Source organism: Ammospiza caudacuta, chromosome 5, assembly GCF_027887145.1.
Source record: "Ammospiza caudacuta isolate bAmmCau1 chromosome 5, bAmmCau1.pri, whole genome shotgun sequence".
Classification (NCBI taxonomy): Eukaryota; Metazoa; Chordata; class Aves; order Passeriformes; family Passerellidae; genus Ammospiza; species Ammospiza caudacuta.
In genome coordinates, this window is record NC_080597.1 from 67,738,017 (window position 1) to 67,760,844 (window position 22,828).

At 36.3% G+C, this 22,828-nt stretch overlaps 1 protein-coding gene across 1 annotated transcript in view; it reads right to left on the minus strand.

Annotated features, from left to right (window-relative positions):
• Positions 1–4,487: 4,487 nt before the first annotated feature.
• The window catches only part of HGF (hepatocyte growth factor), a 44,326-nt gene continuing 25,985 nt past the window's right edge, over positions 4,488–22,828 (minus strand). The window contains exons 9-18 of the mRNA XM_058805963.1: positions 21,254–21,381; positions 19,751–19,853; positions 17,825–17,964; positions 15,768–15,806; positions 15,203–15,299; positions 12,485–12,559; positions 11,741–11,887; positions 10,950–11,056; positions 8,931–9,076; positions 4,488–6,823 (exon numbers count right to left, since the gene is read on the minus strand). Of these exons, the coding sequence (XP_058661946.1) occupies positions 6,653–6,823; positions 8,931–9,076; positions 10,950–11,056; positions 11,741–11,887; positions 12,485–12,559; positions 15,203–15,299; positions 15,768–15,806; positions 17,825–17,964; positions 19,751–19,853; positions 21,254–21,381 (1,153 nt within the window). The 3' untranslated portion in view covers positions 4,488–6,652. The remainder of the gene's footprint in view (positions 6,824–8,930; positions 9,077–10,949; positions 11,057–11,740; positions 11,888–12,484; positions 12,560–15,202; positions 15,300–15,767; positions 15,807–17,824; positions 17,965–19,750; positions 19,854–21,253; positions 21,382–22,828) is intronic.

Here is a 22,828-nt window from a genome sequence, read left to right on the forward strand (position 1 = left end):
ATATAGGTTACAAAGAATTGAAGGAAAAGGCAATAATTTGGACTCATCTGTCTTGTGAGTATGCACAGAAATGGAAAGCAGGACTTTCAAGTGAACACTTAATGCAAATCTTCCACAACTTACACTGCTATGAACAGAAAATTTGCAGTGATTTCATTTTAAAAAATTTAAAATAAACAATTAAAAAAGTAAATTTAAAAAATTGGAGAAGGAGTTCTGTGATGGCAGTTTTGTAAGTGCTCTGTGAAGTGAGAGCCCTGTTAAACACAAGGCTGAACAGCAGATGGCATATTTACGCCCAAGACACGAGACTGTTGTTGACATGGCTTGAAACAGCAATGTTGATGTAAATGCATATTTGCTCATTGTGTGTATAATGCTGACATTAATCCTCAAGAAAAGAAAACCATCTGGATTTTTTTTAGTCAGTATTATATGAACTGAATTAAATACTATAAAGTCATATTTTGCTGAAGGCAAAACTTCTCTCTGTGGAAGAGAAGGACTATATCCTTATTTGTATTTTATACTAGCCTCATTTAATCGAGTGCATACCTCTAATGTTGTCTTTCTTGCCTTATTTTTGATAAATTGTTATGAATTGCACTGTCTTCTACACAATATTTCTTCCAGTAGAATGCATTAAATACTCCAATTGAGGTCAGCACTAGCTTCAACAGATAAAATGTGAGATATCTCAAGTAAATGACATCTCTTGGACTCTGAAGTGGTACATTTATTTGCTCTGGTGGGGAGTTTTTCCCTAAAGAGTTTATTATTTTTTGTATAAAAGCTAAATTAATAGCAAGTGCATTCATCATGGGTTTTAAGATTGTTGTTGTTGTTCCTCTTCTTCTTAATAATTTATAATGATAAAATTATTGTTGCTATTATTATTTAATGAACAATATCTGAATAGTAACAAAATTAACCAATTCTCATCTTCAGTCAGTCTCTGAGCAAATTTGATAGTCTGAAGTTGAACTTTGATGCTCAGCATTGAAATAAAATGTAGATTTTCTCCCTCTGATACTCACTAAGAGTCTGGAACACGTCCTGAGCACTTCTTCAAGACAGGATCTGAAACAATGTCAAGACAAAGTCTGAGGGGTTTTGAAGGAAGATTTGGGACATATCTATTAGCTCTAGATTGGGCTAAATAATGTTTTAAAATAGTGTTTTGACAGTGATTTCAATGCAAGTAGGATCAGGACTTTGGACATAGAAGCACAACTTGTCCTGTATCTTCTGTGACCATATGGAGAAGTCATTGCATCTTCCCAAGTGTTCTCAACAAAGTGAAGTAGATTTAACTATTAAGCTATTCTACTGCAGCTTTTCACACCATACAGCCTATGTTATAAAAACTGAGACAACATGAAAAAAAAAATCTTTTTTATTTTAGGGCTTATTTTGTTATTAACCTTTTTATGGTCTGCCTTTTCCCTCCCAGCTGTTTTCTTTCCTATTTATTGCACGTGGGTTTTATTGGAACGTAGCTGTCCAGAAATCGGTGCTTTTGAAGGCAGAGTAGATACACAGCCGAGCCCTGCTAAATGGCCTGCTCTGTTTACATGAGGCTTGTTAAATAACACAGAGCAGAACACAAGCAGTGAGCATCAATGTGGGCTTCCATCATTGATCATCTGCAGATTACAGTGTTCCTGCAGCTACAAAAGATAAAGCCACCACAGAATATAATATGAAGGCAATATCCTATTAGAGATTTTTGTGGTGCAAATTTCTGTACAAGCAGTTAATTCTCACGGTTCCCAGAAGACACACAGGTCACCTGAACATACTGAAAGCTGAATGTAAAACTGTAGCAAAGTATTGTTTTGACATGTGGAATATTTACAGATTTTTAATAACTTTGGAGGCACTCCTGCATGGTGGAAATTACTGAAAGCTTCCCAGTGCTTTCAGGAGTTCCTGATAAAATCCATTGGTTTTATGGACTGATTAGAAAACTCCCTTTTTGAAAAAACACACACACAAAAAAGTGATGTTTGCCATGGAAAACTCAGAATCTGACTTCAAACACTCTGCACATGAGTCTATTTGAAAAATGAATCACTGTGGATATAGCTGGAGCAAATATATATTTAAATCATCGAAATCACAGTGCAACCAGAAATGCTTACAACTTTGAAATTTTAGCTGAATAACGACAAAGAAGTAATGAGATTACTGTCCCTTATTTGAACTCACCAGAATGCTCTGATTTTACAGGAGTTTGACAATACTTGGCACTGATCTGGTGGGGTTAGTAAGGGTGTTGCTTATTTCCTTTTCTGGTAGCTGCTGGCTGGTTGTGGTAATAAGCAGCAGCAGCACCAAGGTTTGTTGCAAGTTATTGCTCTCCTTTGCATCATTTTTTGTACCTCAGTACAAAGTGATATTGAGAGGGGAGCCCTTTCCAGAAGTGTAAAGTGTATTTATTCAAGTAAGTAAAATTCCAAGCCTCTCATACTAAAATTTTAAGGAACTAAAACTTCAAGGAAAATATTTATATTTAGCTTGAGAACATCCTTTCCACTGCTAATATCTCACTGTAATATGCTTAGACCATTCTCAATGCAGAAATAATTTAGAAAGGTCTTGGGAACTCTCAAGAAGATCACCATGTATTTGGCTCTTTCTTTCATTTTATTTTCAATTCTGCAATTGGACACAAGAGGATCTTTACAGCACCAGTCCTCCTTACTTTGCACATTAAAATCCCTCACTGGAATTGGAACTGGGAAACTTGCAGTGGGGTTGTGGCCTTGTTCTTTCAATAAGAAATGTAATGCTAATTAAGTTTTGTTGTTTTTTATAAAATACTTTATTAAGAATAATAAGAGTAAACAAGGTTACAAAAATACCAACTTTATTAACTAATGAACATGTTAATTACAGAAGATTTGTATTACAAGTTATAACCAGAGTGTTCCTTTTTCATTAGGCATTCATCAAGTTGTACTTAATGGGAGCATTATTCTTCCCTCTTAAATAAAAAAAATTCTTTTATCATACACTGAAGTCCACAGGCAGCTCCCTGAAGTTAGATCCCATGCAAGAAAACACCATACATAAATGCCCAAGGGTATTTTTGAAAAGGAACACCAGAAAACTTTAGGGTGAAAAGCCATGTCAGTTCCTGCCAGCAGCCCCAACATTCAAAAACAGTAATATACCAGTGCACATGAGGGAGGAAAAAAATAATTGGTAAGGAGACAAAGCTAAATAACCAACCTAATAGGCTTCCTACAGTCTCCATGGGGGTCAACTGGTTTACAACCAGCTTTACAGAAGGATGATGACAAAGCCTCAACTCCTGCTGAGGTTGCCTTGGAGCTGAGAATGTGTACAAGGATCCATGTGGAAAAGCACTGAACAACTCTTAGGCCCTGCTCTTTTGACAATCTCATTCACTGAATTCAAGGGACATTTTGCCTGAGTAGATTTTGACCCCCAGAAATATATTTGGACCCTCATCTGAAAAGCTCTAACTCAAGTGAGTAGCTCTGTCAAGTACATTGGCATTGCCTGCAGGAAGCGATTGCAGAATGCCTCAGAGAATTTTAATCTTAAATGAGAGAAGAAGATTTCAGCAGTAGCAGCAAAAATCTAGACCAGTACATTCCCAATGAGAGCTACATTTTTCTGAGGGTCATGAGGTTTATGAGAGAAAAAGAGATAGGGGGAAAATGTTTTTAAGGGAAAAATGTTTTCTTTAATAAAATGAAGATGCGTTAGCCAGTTCTAATGCCCAAAGAAAATAGTAATTAAGTTAAACTAACTCTCTTTACAGCAAAGAGAATGAGAATGAAATTAAATGGAGTTTAAGAATGTCCTTAACAAGAATTTAAGTTCTGTACCCTTTATTCTAATCTGATTAAAATCACATCTATGAAGTAAAATTCAGATCCTAGTGAAGTTAATTAGAGGCTTTTCAGCATTTAGATGGGCACTAGATCAGGTTCCCTTGTTATAACAGAGAGAAAAAAAATATTAGAACAGTGAAAAAATATCTATAGAGTGTCCTTTCTTAAGAGAGTCCTGTAGTTATAACAGTTGCCTGGTACGGTACCATTGGTACCAACAAGAAATATTCACAGGAATAAATGAAGTACAGATTCATTACCACATATCATTATTCTTCTCTTCCCTTGCTCTTCAGGATCTCAGGTGCCCTCCATTCTGAGATTGGGGGAGCAAAAATACCTGGTAAGCAAGTGCATACAAACTTGTTAAGTTCTGGAGCATCAACTCTGAACAATTTATTTTACTGAGGCACTGCCCAGAACAAACAGGTAAAAATCCTTACACGTTGTCTAAGAAAAAACAGTATTTTTTATCATATATATGTGTGTGTGTGTGTGTGTGAGATATATATATATATATATATATATATAAAAATCACAGTCTTCTGCACAGCAGAAGCTTATAAGTAAAATATTTTAGGATTCAAATTTTTTAGATAGACATAACAAAATGCCTGCAAATACATAATACAGTGAGCACATGACAGTTCTTCGAATACAAAGAGTGAACATGGAATTGTATATTTTATCCACATTCTACTTGTGGCTGAGAACAAAACTCACTTGGAGTTTTTTAAAAGTCTTTCTTAAAAATGTAATCCTTTCAATAAGATGTGGTCAGTATATACTTAGTACGAATACACTCTTCACCTACATGACAATAATTAAGTGTAAATACAATAGGCTAAATCCTGCCCTCTTTAGGCCTGGTAAGTAAGAGAGGCTAAAGGGAGCATGAAGCCTTCAGAGGTGGCCAGAATAGATTGAGACAGACTGTCTGCATAGCATCCACAACCTTGAATGTGCTGCACAGAGAAGTCACATCTTGTCCAAAGAGATTATTTACATCAGGAGGAACTTCAGAAGCTCTGCTTGCTGAAACACTTTGCCCTATGTGCCAGTAGAATCCGCTGGAAATGTGACACAAATCTCAGCGAGCCAAGCCTCTTAAGCACAGGCTGAAACTCATCCCAGCTCACCAGATGTAAGCATACTGAGTCCCACTGAAGTCAAAGTGCACTGCTGAAGAAAATTTGGTGAGCCAAGACGAGGCCTGTCTCCCATGACATCTCCCCTGAAGTGGTTGCTTTCTGACAGGGCAGAATTCAACCCTGCATCTTCTGCATGAAATGTCCTTTTGGATGAAATATCCACACCACGGGGCCAGATTCGTGGCTCTGCAGTTACATATGACACACAGACCAAACACTACTGGAAACATTTACAATTTACACAGTCACAAGTGAAGCAACAGTGCTGTTATTTATGCCATTACATGTACAGTAGTAAAACTAACATTGGATATATGTCATATCAATTTTCCAGAAATTAAATGGTAATCAGTGCCACCTATACCAACATATTTGTACAAAATTTCCAGACATAAAACTAAATGCCTACAGAAGAACAAGCACTTTTCATAGATGATGATTTTGTGTTCCCTTTCCCTATCAGCAAAAAGGAAAATGATTGTCCCATACATAGACAGGAAACAAGCAACTAAACTGTTGGTGATGTTGTCCATATTAAATACAAGATCATATCAATCTCTGCAATTGTTTTATTATATTGAAGTGAATTATACAAAAGATAGACTTTTTTCCAAATCTAGTTAAGGTTTTATTAAAGTTCTCATGGCTCTGAAAAACTATTAACGTATAACTTACTTTTCCCAGTCTTAAGTCTCTCAGCCAGGCGCTAGATTCAACTGTTCTTTTTCTTGCTGTAAATGCAGAGTTCCATAAAATAACTAGAACCAACCAAACTTTAAATACTTGTCTGTTTAGAAAGATTTGGGCATATTTGATTTAAATTTCTTTCAATGCCCAAAGTCTTCCAATAGCTACTCAGGATTACTTTTTCAAACTGTATGAGATGCTGTCTTTAGCATTGCAAATCCACAGTTATTTCTCGGTAAGATTGTAAAGGAATGATCAAGAGTTTGCTAACCAAAATGGGGTTTGAGATATCTGTTAGAGGACCATATATACAGTGAAGGAACCAAGTGCAGAACTGGAGTCTGTAAGCATTGTGTAAAAGAAAGTGGTAGTGACTTCTACGAGAACTCTGCTTATGGCAGGTTTGTCAAAATCCATCAAAAATGAAAAGATTGCTTACTAAAGATATTATTTTTTTATAAAGTACTGAAATCTTTGACCTCTTATAAGGGGGAAAGAGAAATATGATCATAAATGCTGTCCTGACAGACGCATATATTTCTCAGTAGCGCTTTTGTTATATATGAAGAGAAATATATGGCTCATAGAAAGAATAAGATGTGTTAAGTAGAACTATAACTTGTTTCTCCTAAGATAATCTGAAGAGCAGCATCAAGGAGGTCATATGATCTATTTCTACAAAACCATTTATCATCCAGTAATGTCTTTGCAAAATTGTTTATCCATTCAAGTATCTTCAGGAGATATGTCACCATACTTGCATATACTGTAAGTCACTCCAACATTTATAAAACAACACTGATAGACAAAAACACCAAAAACACCCATAAATATTAAAAGAAGCTCAAGAAACTTGACTATCAAGTACTTAAAAAATTGTCGTTCTTTACATTACACATTAATTACAGGCTGTCCAGAATCTTTCAGTGGGAGTTGTTGACTTTTTCAGGGTTTTCTGTAGGTCATCATAATCTTGTGAATCCACCGGGAATAATATGAGACCCGAACAAAAATCCCAGGACGATTTCGAATGGCACATCCACGGCCAGGAACAATGACACCAATTACAATCTTCAGCCTGTTTTGTTCACAAACCAAAGGACCACCATAATCTCGCTGGGAAAAAAATAAACAGCATGAGTGTCACTTCTCAAAATGCTCCAAGACACAGCTCCCACCTGCCTGCTACTGAATGGTTTCTTTTGGGGATGGCAAGATGCACTAAGCAATAGTGTTCTTGCCACAGGACATAAACCAAGTTACAATATCTTTTTTTTTCATAACCAGAACTTATGACAAACAATGTCAGAGTTGGCCTCTGACCTTTTGTTCCTTCTGTGCAAATTAAGCTCTGTGATCCATCTTTACATGTCATTCTAATGACTTCAGACCACCAGATTTTATTCACCTCTTTCAGCTACCTGCAAGCCTAATATTTTTTATGTGAATATAAACCAGATGAGCTAAATGTGAGTTGACAGATAAACATTTTTGTTATAATGACAGGCTTTGCGTCAAACATATTGACAAAGTCAGGTTAGTATATTTCTTTCAATCATCTTGCAAGGCCCTAGGATGAGAATCTGTATGTACTAATAGGCAGAAGGAATAAAAAGCATGATAAAAGGTAATACTTTTTTAAGCACTATTTTGAGACATAACTTGTTAAAATTTTTTTTTTTTTTTGTTATTTTGAATGAACGAGACACCTATACAGTAGTTTATGAATTACATGAAAATTTGGAGTGTGACCCACTGAGATCAGAGTTAGATACAATCACACAGATCTGGGACTCGAACACAGATGCTGCAGCTTCTACCAAGGCTAAAGGTAGACTGGACCCTGGAAACTTGCTGCAAAACTAGACAGCAAATTCTTATATCAGACAGTGAATTATTTTTTAAAAAAAGCAAAGCTGACAATTAGCATTGCATTTTCTCTGGATCACCAGAGAAACAACAATGCTTGACCTTTATTTGGTTTGGGATTTTTTCTGACTGATGGCAGACTAGTTCCCACATGAACAATGAACTATGCCAGAGCCATGAGAGCTGCTCATAAAACACTTTCAGGAGTGGAGTTTCACCTGCCAATCTGATTTTGTTCCTCTGCCTGTTCTCTGCTGAGGAAAGTAGCTTCAAAGGAGAACTTAAGGAGCAGGAAACTGCTCAGTGATTAAGACTGATTGCTAATATTAATTCATTCCATTTCTTCTTGCAGGGGAAAACAAAGTGCAGGATCCCCAGCAGACTCCCATGCAGATGTTTCATTTATAAGTCTTGACAAGTCTAAGACCTCATTTACAATTAAACATTTTATTTTGAAGAAATACTTTGGAACAAAAAATGATCCCATAGATTATTAATAACAAATGGAAGAGGACTCAGCTTTATGAAGATGACCTCTTTTCCCCATGGTTTGGTAGTACCCTTGGGTGGGGAAAATTTTATTACACAGTTAACATTGGTATTAGGAAATCAACAATCCTATTTCAGATAATAAATACTTAATAATGTTCATGACTTCCCTCTTTCTAGATATCTGCAGTCAGATTTTCCATCAAAAAATATTTATCTTCCTGTAATAAATTATTTACAGCTTTTCTCCTCAGATGTCTTTTCTCCATCATCAAAAGTAGTGCTAAGCAAAACAACTGTACCAACCAACTGTACCAAACTTGATCACTGAAGTAGTTCTCCTGTCCTCATCAATATGTTGCTCAGGCTCAGAAGAGCAAAATGCTCAAGCCTTCTGACTCATAAAAACCTCAGTACATTTCTGGATCTTTCTCCTTCCTCATAACTTTATCACCTCTGTTGAGTACTGACTGTTATGTATTTTGCTTGCAATGCCTCATCTAAATAAGGATGTAAATTTGCTCCAGTCTTTGATTTCTACTCAATCAAAACACACAGCTACTGCTACCACAGAGCCCACCTTTGTCCTTAGTGTACAGAACACAGGTTTGCCTCAGTCTAGTGAAGGTGTTTTAGTGTATGAGTATATATAAGATTCCTGGAAATCTTTCAATGGTGTGGTAGCACAGCGAAATTGAAGTAATTTCTGCACTCTGACATAAAACAGAAGATTTGTAACACAAATCATTTTCCAACGCAAAAGTTAAGCGCAATGAGAATAAGTTTAAAAACCTCCAGTAATTTATTTTTTTTGGGAAAGAAATAGCCAGGGTCCTCAAAATGTATTAGGAAGTGCAATATTTACCTCACAAGGCCCAGCACCTGCGGTTTCAGCCACAGCACAGATTTCAGACTCATTCACAGTAATCTTTCCTTTGAGATATTGGTTGCATTTCTCGTTTCCCAAAATAAACAGGTTTGCTGCTTGGAGAAGGCCATCATAGTTAGCTACTACAATTAAAAAGAAAATAAAATTTTTATTGTATTTTAAGGGAAAGAAAGTATTTCAAGACACAGTCCACATAAACTTATTCATGTAATTTCAGTTATTGTACTTTCTCTCCAAAACTCACGTTTTTGTCTATCCCCACTGTTATCCTGCTTTTTTATTTCGGATTTCTTTTATTTTCTGAAAATGGGCTTTACCAGACATTTGTTTGGTTTTCAAGTCTGTTTAGTTCTCTGAGAATATCTGGATAAGTTTTTTAGTACTAGAATAAAGGGCTTTGTAACTGGGCTTACTCTACAGCTCACCACCAAATTGCCCAGTCATCAAAGAAATCAGAAAAAGAGCCTGAAAATGTTATCACTCCCATCAGTGGAGGGAGGATTCTGCTCCCTGCCTTAAACATGAGTTAATGTGTAACAGTGCCTGCCATGGCCTAGGGAAGGATGTGTGACTTGAAAAATACTGTAGCAGAGTGGAGTTTTTCTCAATCTGTGCTGGCTCAGCTACCCTGAATGACTTTGTGCCTGCAAGGGCAGAGCCACAGACTTGTGCAATCTCCATTCATCAGTGTGAAGGTCAGGAAGCAGGAGCCCTGTGGAGCTTACTCTTGTTCTACATGTCGAAAGACAAGCCTGTACAAGCTGCAAAGATAAATAAAGGGTCTGGACCTGCCCGTTCTCTGCACAGCCATCCAAAAAAAAATGCCAAGCTTGCCCTCCACTGACTTATAATCCTGTTTTCTTAAAAAAAAATGGATGTAACACTTCTTCCTGACCGGGATTCTGTGAGGATTATATAAAGTAGTGCAAAAAATATAGTACAAAGTCCTTGGATGACAGATGTTATGTATTTACTGTATTACATAACTCCACAACATTGCAAATTCCCTATCAGTTCTCTTAAGCTAAGCTTTCCTGTGATGCTGTGCTGTGCTCCAGCCTGATGTCCCTGTCCCCCAGACAGCCAATGCCCCTAGAGGATGGCTAATATGGACATGTTGGGAACATCAAAGGCAGTCATTTGGGAGAGGGCTGGTACAGATTAATTGCCACCCACAAAGAAATGGCAGAGTAGTGGCTACAAGGAAGACAGCCTCAGAATTCCAGCCTAGCTTCTGCTCTGCTTCCAGGACAGTGTGAGTGTATTGCTGCTGCTTACTCAGGGTCTGTGGCAAAACAACATTTGAGCGCAGTAAATATTGGAGTAATTATTGTCAACTGGCAGCTATTAACTTTTTATCAACACATAATTAGCCAGATATAGCATTTACTAGACTAAATAAATGTCTGTTCTCCCACATATTTGTATTTTCTTCACACAAAACTGTGTTTAATAAACATTAGAAAGGTTGCAAAGTCAAGTACTCAAAAGTTAGGAAATGCCAGACTTAGGGTTGCCTGTGCATGCCTAGTTCGCTGTTATTGTTATATTAATAAAGTCTTTGATTACATGTTTCTGTATTAGTTTTTCCACATGGCCCTGCTTTGGATTACAGAAAGAGACTACTCACGTAGATGAACAAAGATTTGTCAAAAAACCCTGTTAACTAACTGTTTCTGCAGAGAAATTTTACTATTTTTTCTTTAACATGTAGATTGGTATTTTTCTCTAATTCACTCCTCGAAATGTTTGAATTATTTTGCCTGTCCCTGAAATAACAACAAATAAGGAGAGACTAGTGGAAAATATTTCATGTTAAATTAAGTTGGATAAAAGGCTCAAAGATTTACAAAATTAGAAAAAAAAACAACTCTATTTTTTAACAAGAAGTTTTGGACAACCGTGGCATCAGGCCATACCCGCAGCCTCACCTATAATGACAAGAGGAAGTAAGTTGTCAACGTATTCATTTAGTTTTTAAAAATAGTTTCTTACATCCAGTGTATCCCCATCCATAAACACTGCAGCTGGTCTTCTCTGGAATGGTACATCCAGAAATGGGCAAGCGGATTATTTCTACAAAATTTGTCAATATAGCAGGTCTGAAATGAAGAAAAAAGTAAATAGATATAATGGATTTTACTTAACCTTCTGAACTGGGTTTTTAAAATTACATTAAGTCTATTATAGACCACAGCAATTTAAAACTGTGCCAATTCTTTTCCTTTCATTTTCTGTTTCTGAAGAATATGATGGATTCTTCTACCTATTTTTTGTACTACAGCTGCCAACTGTCAAAAAATTCTTGAAATGCTGTCACCACTTTTATGCTATTTAACTTGGGTTTTAATCTTAAAAGTAAGCAGTGATGGCATTTCATTTGGATATATAGGTTTATTCATATGGAGAAATTTTGAAAGCTTGTATATACACAAAGATCTCAGCTACAATCTGGTGCTTATTCTATAAATTAAAACCATATCCTAGTCCATGTGGGCACTTAGTGGGTTTTCTTGAAATCTCCCAACAAACCTAAACAAGGTTAACAGGAAGAATAATGTAGGTATGATTTCACAGGAGTGACATCTGTTTTCTGAGCAACATTGATGTACCTGCATTTCTGCATGTATCAAATAAAATTTCTTTCAGTTGGAAGTTCACCCTATGGAGACAGCAACTGTAGTACTGGAGATAGTAGAGCAGTGAACTTGCAAATCTCATTTAGGAAGAATCTCACCCAGCAGATGAAAGTGAAGAGATGTAAATTCACAATAACAGCTACTAACCTGCTGAGTTTCAGTAAGACCAAATCTGACCCTGCAGGGCCATATACCAACTGGGAGATGTTCCGCACTTGTTTGCGCTTCTCCTCTCCCTTTCCTTTGATATTATGGACTCCAAGCCAGGCTTTGTAGTCTTTCAGATCTTTGTACCTAAATGAGGCAAATTTGGTTATGATTTTGCTGACTGCATAATAAAATAACAGAAAAACTCTGCTTAATATGATTATGCTGGAAGATCTTAACTAATGCTCCTTAGCAGAAATGGCTTCATGCTGCCAACTGCTATTCCAAAATCAACATGCTTGGATGTAAGGTTTTGGCCTGAATCCATTACATAATTTTATCTTTAACTGTTACTAAAATCTTTTTTTTTTTTTTTCATAACAGTATCCAAACATTTAAATCCTTGGACAGTATGAACCTTTGAACTTTTTTAGTTTTACCCAAGTTTTCTATTTTATTTTGTCCAGTTAAGCAGAAGCAAGAGATTATTCTCATAAAAAGGCAATTGTCTAACCATGACACTTGGAAAATCTATTTATGCTTCTATGTAAAATAGCCAGGACTATTTAGATTTACAGCAATAATAGCAGAAAATAGCAAGGTCCCACAGGCCTTTTATATCAGAAAAGCAGTGTTAAAGCCAAACAGGAGGAAAAACTGCTGCATTCAAGTTGAAGAAGCATCGTGCTGATAAGTTCCTGAAAATAGATGGATTTAATATTGCAAAGTTCCAGACTACTGTACCGAGAAGGGAAACACTGCCTTGCTGTAAGAACCCACTCTTCTTTTATCAAAGTACCACCACAGATATGCTTATTCCTGGAGGAAAAAAAGAAAAGGAAAAAGATTAAAAAAAAATAAATCCCACTAATATTAGTTTCTACATAATCAAAAAGTTAAAAGAATGTTTTGTTCCCACACATTTGCTGGTGAAAAGTGACAGACTAACAGCATTCAAAAACTTGTCTCTGTCCCTTTGCTCCAAAGTTTCAACACTTACAGTAACATGACTTTGCAGAGCTTTACTCCAATGTGCAAAAAACAAGAAAGAAAGACAAATTCAGTTGCTCAGTCCATTTAGTGGTTTCAAAGCTGAATTTGTAATAAGACACCTAATTTAAAATTAAAAAAATTAAAAAAGGGGGGGGGGCAATTCTTTGTAACTGATTGAAACTGGATTGAAACTTTCAAGCAAGTCCCCAGACTGCCACCAGATGTAAACAACTTCTGGTCATTATTCATGTAAGTATTATTCAAAGCATTGACCTCAAGGTGCAGAGTTCCTATTTGATTACAAACCCTAGGAGATTTGTGTCCCCACATACTTCAGTTGGAAACAATCTGCAGTGTATGACATCCTACATGTGATTATAGAAAACCTGAAGCATAATATATCAAGTAAAATTAAAGCAATTAAGCATGACAGTAAAAAAAAAATTACTGTGGAATGTTGATTAATTAGTTTCCTTCTCTGTGCCTCCAAAATCACATTTATTTTCTGTAGCTCTTTGGAAAGTGAATCAGAATTGTCAGCAATTTGGGAAAAGCTTAAAATCTCACAATTTATAAATTCAAATCACACAAATGTTCAAAGCTTTGCAAAGAACTACTGGATGGATACCAGACTATATATGGAGTTCACAGACAGCAGGATAACACAGAGCTTTGACTTTTTTTTTAATCATATTTTGGTTGAGGAGCGAAATATCTGGTCCAAAAGGCTGGAGTCTTCCAAAATGTAGGTGCTAGCTTATTTTATTATAAAAATATCACAATCAGGAGTATAGATATCTTCTTCCACGTTAAGTTTGCATTATTATTGTTTAATACAGACTTTCATCATCTGTGTTAGAAGATTCATTGGGATACATAGAAAGGTTAATTCTTCACTTAAATATGGGGCAAATTTAGAGCTGGTTCCATGAAGCAGATGAAATCCATTTAAATACACTTAAATACATTTGATTACAGAATCTGAATTGGATATACACAAAAATTTCATGGATAAATTTAAGATTTAGAGATGGGCTTTGTTTACCAAATATGAATTACTTCTAAGTTTCCCTGGGCATTCATCATTCAGTCACAGCAATTCCATTTTGGAGTTTACAGTTAGGCTTTCTTGCAGAAAGATCAGATGTCATTAAGATTTTGTTACAGACAATATTCTATTTGCTTCCTTGGTTATAATACAAAATAAAACTACATTTTTATGCCCACGTGTAATATTTCAAGATAGATTTTGCTGCTGGAGTATTCCAGGAATCCCTTATTCATAAAAGGATCTGCACTCATGTTTCATGGAATTTTATTGCATAGCAGAAAATCCAGGTTCAACTACCCTAACAAGAGCTATTTCAATTTTAGACACCCAGATGTAATTCACCTTGCCTGCCTAAAAGTTCATCAAATATCAAGGCTACTTTGAAAACAGTGCAAAGATTAACTTTTCCAGGGAAAAATCTGGTTATTTGGTCAAGGAATATAGTGATCTTCCTCTAGGAATGTCTTTCTGAACCATCCAATACACTCCCAAAAAGGTTTTGATCTGATGGATCTCATACAATACCAAGGTTACAGGGATAAGAATACATTTAGAGAATGTATTTTTTCTTTTCCTTTACTTATATTTTTCATTTAATACCTCTTTTACAGCATAGTTTTAAATGAGATGATGAATCATAAGCTAATAGAATTGAGCTTCCCTTTAGTCTGGGCCAGCAGACAAAGGATTTTTTTTTAACTTTTATTTTTCATGATAGAAGAAGCAGGGCTGATGCATGAGATATATCCTGTTATAAATTATTGATTCACACTTGCAGCTGATGAGTTATGAACCAGAGAAAAGAGCATAGGAAACAGCCATTCTGTGTTCTGGCTTTTACACAGCAGCAAAGATCTGCCATAATATAATACATGTGTTATACAAAAGTTGTACATGTTCGGATCTTGTTTTACAGAATGAAAAGGATTTCCTTATAGCTCCTACTTACTTATTTTTTTAATACCAAATAAATTTTAATTCCATGCCATGTCATAGGGGACAGCTTTCTTTGACACAGGGATAAATCCTGAATCCTATGCTTCACAAATAAATGCTTTGCCATCAAAGTGAAAATATTGATCTGAAATTCAGTTCTATCAATCTGAATTCTTCACATGCTGAATGTGAAGCCAATGTTATGAAAAGGTTTGCAGTAGTTAAATGGAAGAACAGAAGACTATGAATACTTTGCAGGTTCATGTGTATACGTTAGCTATAATGAACATATAAAGCATTTTACCAGCAGAGTGAATACTACGGCATCACCTGACATCAGAGGAATGATAATTTTCTGCTTTTACAGAACTTAACTGCAATGTATAAATATTCTTTTATTGTTATTATGGTCAACATTTTCTACAGTTCTAAAACAAATATCCTAGTAGTTGCATTGCCCTTCTAATCAAAGTGATATTTACCTGTACGTCAAACTAACCACCCATCCTTCGTTAGTTTGTGTTGGGATTCCATTTACAACTCTCAAATGTTTTGTTGAGGCACAAGGAATGGCAGTATCTGAAAGCAGGTCCAGAGATGACATTTTACTAAAAGCAGTAGGAAACCTGCACAGTTGCACATAAGGACCACAAGAAGGTCAATATTTATTATGTATTAACTTTCCTTTGCTAGTGAAATATCTTTCTAGGCCATCAAAACTACTTCAGTGAAGCTGAGTAGGTCTATTTAAATATCCATAGGGAATATGAAATACATAAATTTAAATAGATTTTTGAGATTTACATAGTTAAAGAGCAAACATTGAAGCTCATTACCAAATCTCACTACTGGCAAGACATGACAGTGAGAACAGATAAAGAAATATAACAAAGCTATTCCCCATTTTTCTCTTGTAAAATTAATTTTGCTCAGTTTGTATGGTGGGTTTTTTATAACTTTACTAATCTTTATTTGGTTTCCCAATTGGAAAGAAATGTCTAGATTTAGAGGATAGTCATGCACTGCACAGTTCATACACAAACTTACCATCCACGGTGGTTGTAGTAGGAGTTGTATCACCTTCACCTAGACAGACACACAAGATAGTCATAATACAAAATTAAAATACATTTAAAAATTTACTACATTTCAACAGCAAATGACATATTGTTAAGTTTAATGGTTCACAAAGTTTTAAACTTCAATGATTTCTTCAGTACACTGCAAAAGTAGTATTCGGCAACGCTTAACAAGGGGGCAGAATTTCATTCCGACAGAATGAAATAAGAAAGAAACATTTTGGAGCAGGGATGTCAAGCATTTTTCTTCTTGGCTGAATCCTGGAGACATCAGGCTGCCTATCATGTTCAATTTACATGTTTCATTCAAACAAGCAAATGCTGAAAAATGAAGTTATCACTTTTATATAAGCTTTTAGGAACTATAGAAGTCATGTGATTAAATCCAAAGAAAACTGAAAGAAATTTTCAATTCCTTAAAAAACCTTGAAAGACATTTGAGGTTCCCATCAGCAAAAACTTACTCTTATCAAAACATGATCCCCAAAATCTGGTTCAGTACGTCCATATATTCCAATTAAAAAACAGTTACAATAAGTTTGCTTAAACTTGTTTCTAAATATTTACCTTCAGTGACACGTACAGAGTGACCCAGCATTATGAACTAGAGGTACAGGGGTAGCTGCTGAAAACTTGCCCAAGGAAAATTTAAACAGTCTCATCCAGATAGATTTCCATCATTAAGAAAATATATGTGTGAATATATAGATACACCACACAAACAGAGGTACATTCATATATACAGATGCTGTTATATCCATAGTGAAATTTCTACGTGCATGTACACACATATGCACAAATGTGTGTGTACAGATGTATGCATAGGTGTGCACACATACGTATTTTCTATGTATAACTGTATGTATGTGCATATGTATTTATACAGTACTGTAACACTAGTCCATATGAGTTACAATTATTAAACTGGCATATTCCCACTCTGGTGTTTGCAGAAATGTATTACTCACCAGTTCTGGGGGCCCTAAAAATGTTTGCTGAGAGTACATCTTAGGAATTCATAGATCCAAATAATGAACTCAGAATGAGTGAATAAAAAGTATATTTCTTCAGCTATTCTTCATTTATATTGACACAAATAACCTTTTTCACAGTTTTGTTTACACTTCACATAGATGCCAAAATATCACCTGAGACTTCAAATACCACTTTTTAGAGCTGCTGGAGTTCAGGCTGTGAGGAAATGCAGTAGATTGCCTCTAGGAATGAGTGTAACATTATCCTTAACCTCTGGAGATCACAGACATGCATTCAAAAGCCTGATTTACCATTTAAGTGCTCTCCCAGGACATACTGCAGAATAACTTAGAAATAAGAGTTGAAGAGAAAGATTTTGAACATAAATGTGAATTGCACATTTTTCAGCATAAAACTATCTTTTTCTACTTGTCATCAGTTTATTGCTGAATTCCCTAGGATTCTTAATTCTGTTTATTTAAGCTATTTAGATTTAAACATTCAACTCTGGAGGCATGGTTTTCCTAATTCTTGCCAGGAGTTAAATCATCCCATAAACATCCAAAAGCAGAATCTAATCTCTATAGCACATACACACTTCAGCATATATATAGTGAGGTATCCTAACATTGCAAAGACAGATCACACAAAGAGTCTCTGAAGCCTGTAGCCCAGAAGATAACTCTGCCTGGGTTTCTTGAGGCCACAGCCAGCATTATGACCGCTAGACAATTCTTTGTCTCCATCCTGCCCTCATTCAATAGCTAGATCTGTTGGAAAATGTTTGACCATCTGTAATAGCCCCTTTGTGCTCCTGCTGCATAAATAAGTCTTGAAATTTCCAAGCTGGTCAAGGAAAAGAACCCCTTGTTCATATATTGCACAAGCAGCTTCTGTCTGCTCCTTCTCAGTCACGCACAATTGATTCTTGATAGAATCACACATTTTTGCAGCCACAAGTGACAATAGGAAGGTGTGCACAGGCCTGTGACACCGTGGCTTCCCTGGGACTGCACAGCTGACAGTGCCAGCAGCGTGCCAAGTACTCACATCGAGAAATAGGGCAGTAATCCCAGGGCACAAGAGGATCATCTGTGTAACACCAGGGACCGTGAAAATCATCATCTGGATTGCGGCAATAGTTTTTCTTCAGTTTACTAACATCTGGTTCTCTGAATATTTGTATATGCCTACAGGGAAAAAAAAAATTCAAAGTGTTGAAAAGCTTTATACTATAGCCCACATTTTCAAAGGTTAAATGTTGCTTTGCTCCACATTGTATTATTAGCTGATTGAGAAGCCTACAGGTCAGGGTTTAGGGCTGGTTGAAATCAAAGGGAAGATGAGACCCAAATATTTTCTGGATCTGGGTCCAACTTTCCTCTGTTTTTTAAGCACTGTGTCCACTGGAAAGCTGGGAGGCTTCTAGATCTCCTACTGAAGCTAAAATCTCTAGATACCCTCAGGAGGGATCATTATACTGATTAGAAGAGTGCCTGTGATGCCTTCCTCCTTTGGGTAGCACAGGTTCAATCTCCTGCAGGTTAACAGCACAAGGGTGCATAGAATCTACAAAGCTGAATCAAAGGCAAAAGAAAGACAAACTAAGAAAGCAAGCAAGGAAGAGCAGCAGGCCATGAGAAAGATGAATGGCTCAGACAAACCACAGTGATAGGTCACCTAAGCTGCAAGCCTACGTGAAGCACTGTAGAGGTGAAATTTTGAGGCCAAAATCTGAAGCAGAAGAAGTTTATTTCTGGCTTGTCAGATACAAGGATACAGGCTTCTTTAGTTACAGCTGTACTTCTCCTTCAGTTCATAACCAACCACTCATGCTGCCTCTAGAACAACCATAACCTGAGAAACTGGTAGAGTGAGACAGATAACCCCTCAAAGAACTTCCCAGACGGAAAATGGGTGGGAGTAAGAAAAGAAAGGCTGATCTGTGCTCTATTAGATGAATGCCATTGCATCAAGCATCCAGTAGGTTTATACTGCCTCAGTTACAGCAAACTAGGACTTATCATGCTTCTCAGACAGCATGAGCTTAAACCTCTGCTTCCCTTCCCTGGGCAGCACACTGGATATGCATCCTCTCTGTCCCCATCTGTGGGAAGAAACACATATAGTCCAGCTGATGATACCAGACAGGGCCACTGAAGTCTGCCTTTTGCAATTCAGCTTCCCCAAAGGCTGACTTCCTGACCTACACAGTCCTTCCAAAGGACAATGGCTTGTATGCTCAGCACTGTGGCTCTACAGCAAATATCAAAGCTAATATTGGCACATTTGCATCAGCTTGAGAAACTAAAGGAAAATGAAGGAGAAACTATTTTCATCACAGACACATACTACAGTGTGTGTGATATCTCATACACAGCAAAACATTTTATGAATCCCTCATGTTATATGTAGTCCTGATAGTTCATTTTACTTCAACAAATAAATTAATTTGCCATTTCTACTACTTGAATATGAAGCCAAAGTAATGATAAACTACAGACATTGCAGGGCTTTTAATTGGCATTTGAAGTCAGTGTCACTAGATTGTAGACTAAAGAGTCAATTTCAGGCTGCAAGGGACATTAGGTGGATTCAAGTCCAATCTCCTCCTTGAAGCAGCATGAGCAATGAGATGAGGCTGATGAGACAACAATTTCCTCTTATTTCTGATATCAACTCATTATAGCAAACTTTCAAGGACAAGGATAGGGTAAAATAGGCCAGTAAACTAAACACTAAGAGACATCTCAAAGCCTGCAATTACTGGTTAGCCTGGAAAAAAGTCATGTTGTGCAATATATTTAAACACAAAGAAAAGGAAAAAAAAAAAAGGTTAGGAAAACAAAGATATTAAAAGCTCCAGGACATAAGGGGCTACTTTAGAATCAATGCAGATGAAAAAGAGTTGCCATCTGGAGGCAGTATTTATTCAGGACTCACTGAACCATCTCTTTCTGTTTCATATGTACACACCTACGTAAGTCTTCAATATTTTTGTCCCATGTGGAGCAAGTTAGCCCAAATCTTGTCTTGGACAGATTCCCCATGTAACTCTTGCCATTGCCACGATAACAATCTGAGAAAAGAAGGATGAGACAAAAAAGTGGAGGGTGATTGTGCAACATTAAGAAGAAAACTCTTCCTTTCCATCAGTAATCCAAATCACCAAAGACAAGTGTTCTTTTAAGCAAATCCTAGACACTATTAATAAGACAATTACACAAATCAGACCAGAAGAAAAATGGAAATTAGTTTTCAAATTTACATAGATAATATCCTGTTTGATACCTTCATTCCCAATACAGCAGTATTTTAAATTTTGCCTTACTTACATGGACTTGGAAAATTTCTTTCATAAATAGTTGGTTTATGATTTATTTAGAAGGGCCACATAGAATATCCTAAAAGTTGTCAGAAGCTAGTTTATACAAAACCAAGAAAAAATGGTCCCCTATTCCTTCTTCCACAAAAGAATAGGCATTTGGTTTAGCTTTGTGTAGTTTTAAGATATTGGCAACAGTATATAATTCTAGACTTAAGTACTTCAGCAAAATCAAAAAATCATCATGACTTTAATTTTAATGTAATTCAAAAACTTGCTTGTTCGCTCCAGCAGAAGTCATGTTTAATTCATAAGCTTTTATCACAAGCCTTTTTGAGACTTTTCAAGAGAATTGTTTAAAATTATCAGTACTATAAAGACATTTTGCATAAAGCACTTAATTTCATATTCATCAGTATTTTTACTTTTTGATAATTGATACTTTACAAGAAACACAGAATGAATGTAAAAGTTTAATCCTTTCTCTGGCATAAGTCTTACAACTGCAACTTTTTTAAATTTACGTTAACATTGGCTAAAATTTAAAGATGGAGATGCTAATGCAGCTTGATGTAGGGTTATAGGTCTGAGGTCTTAGCCTCAGTTTATGCTGCGACTGACATCCATTCAGGATGCAACATCACTCCTTACAGTAATACCAAAACCTCATGGGAAAAACATTTCCCTGAAGACTCAGAATGAACCTCACAGGCAGAAAAGGTAAGAACTCAGAGCATCAATCCCTTCTAGACCAGGAGATATTTGCAAGAAAATAAAAAGAGGAAAAATTGCTTTTGGTAGCCTGATATGCAATTATAAAAAGACTGTGAAACAAGGAAATCATCTCAGCTGTGGAAAAAGGCCTTTCAAACTAAGAAAGGTAAAGACAGTAGAGCAGATATATAAATAAGCCTTGTCTAAAAAATCAAGTCAAATAAAATCTTTGCTGCAGCTTTCCCTGCTGGAATTACAAACAAAGTGAGAAAGGAATCTCATTTACACCACAATGAACCCCGAGAATGCCAATAAATCCAAAGCAGAGTTACATAGGTGTAATACAGACACAGCTTCTCCAATTTTCAAGGCTGTCTACTTGATGTTTGGAACAGTATGGCATTCACTTGAAATCTTGTTATCACCCTTTCCTCTGTTACCTTGTTCATTTGATACATCACACTTAGGAATCTGGGAGCAATAACCAATACGGATGTTTGGGTCAGTGGTAAAGCACCAGGGTGATTCAGACCCATCTGGATTTCGGCAGTAGTTCTCCCTCAAATCCCTGTAAAAATAAATATGTTAGCTCGCAGCAGGGATAACCTAAACCCACCAATGTGGTCCATTGTTTTTTGTCATGAATCAACAAAAATACAGGCTCACTCAGGTCTCTGTGTTACTGATCAGTGTCAAGTGCAAGGAGATGAGAAGCCTGTAAGAACACAGTGTGAAAAAGAAAAAATATTGTAATAGAAATGTGTTTATGGAAGTTAATTTTCAGCAGACACATGTGTTGATGGGATATGAGATTTCATTTGAAGATTAACAATATTTTCATTCCGGATCCTCCATCAAAATTTGCATGCAACTGACATTGGATACACCTGCAATATATTACAAGTGCTTTTAAATACAAACATTACCAAAGTGCTAAAAACTTCCAGTACTTTGAATGGTTCTGCTGAGTTTGGATAAACAGAGTGCTTTAGACTATCAGTAACTCACTTAAGAAGCTGAATTGTGGAAAATAAAAAAAAGTGTATCTCGAAATTCCGTACAGCTGTTACCTTTAAAGTAAAAGCTAGTCACAAGGGAAAACCTTTAAATGTCTTTTGCAGCTTGCATGAAATATTCAAACCTCTTAAATGTAAGTTTTATTTCCCTGTCTCCTGACAGTTGTTGCCATGTTCTGTGCATCTCCATATTTCACTGCATTTTTTACATCTGCAGCACTTGCTGATAACAGACTATTGAAAGAATGGGCCTAGTACTGTAATTCTAACTGATATTTACCCATCAATAAAGATATTTGGTGCAAACTGGGCTGTGGCTCCAATCTGGTCAGCAAGGTTTCCTCTAGGCTTAGTTAAAAAAGGACTGAATGAGCATTACTAAGGTAACTGCCTAAAACTAGCAGATTATTCCCACCTTGGGAGTTTATGAACCATACAGAAAGGTTTGATGACCAGTGGTCAGTCAAGTAAAAGCAGTCCTATTGATGTATCTCTATGTAGTGATGAGATAGAAAAAGGATTTAAAATATGAAAAATTAAAGAAGGGTCTTCAAATATTTTGGGTGTTAATTATTACAAAGAAGATTACATTCAGGTAATATTTAGGACATATTAAATTAAAGTCAGCAATCAAACTCTGAAGGAGTTTTTAGTTCCATGAAAAAAAATCCAGTGGTAATGTATCAATGCTGTTGGGATTCAGGTCCCAGCCTGGAACACATCCAGACACTTCACAATCATATTGGTGAATAGATGCTTGAAGGAGAGGTTCATGAAAATCCCTAGGGTTCCACACAAGTTCATCTAGAACTGTTCCTTTGAGATCTCAAGGACTGATTTTCCCAGGCCCAAATGGTTTTGAGCCTCAGCAGGGAGAGTGGAGGCATCAGAACAAGGGGCAGGGACAGAGCCCTATGCTCTGCCCTGATGGCATGAATTGTTAAACATTTTAAACCTCAGCTCTTTTCCCACTGCAGTAATAATAACCACAAGTCTCTA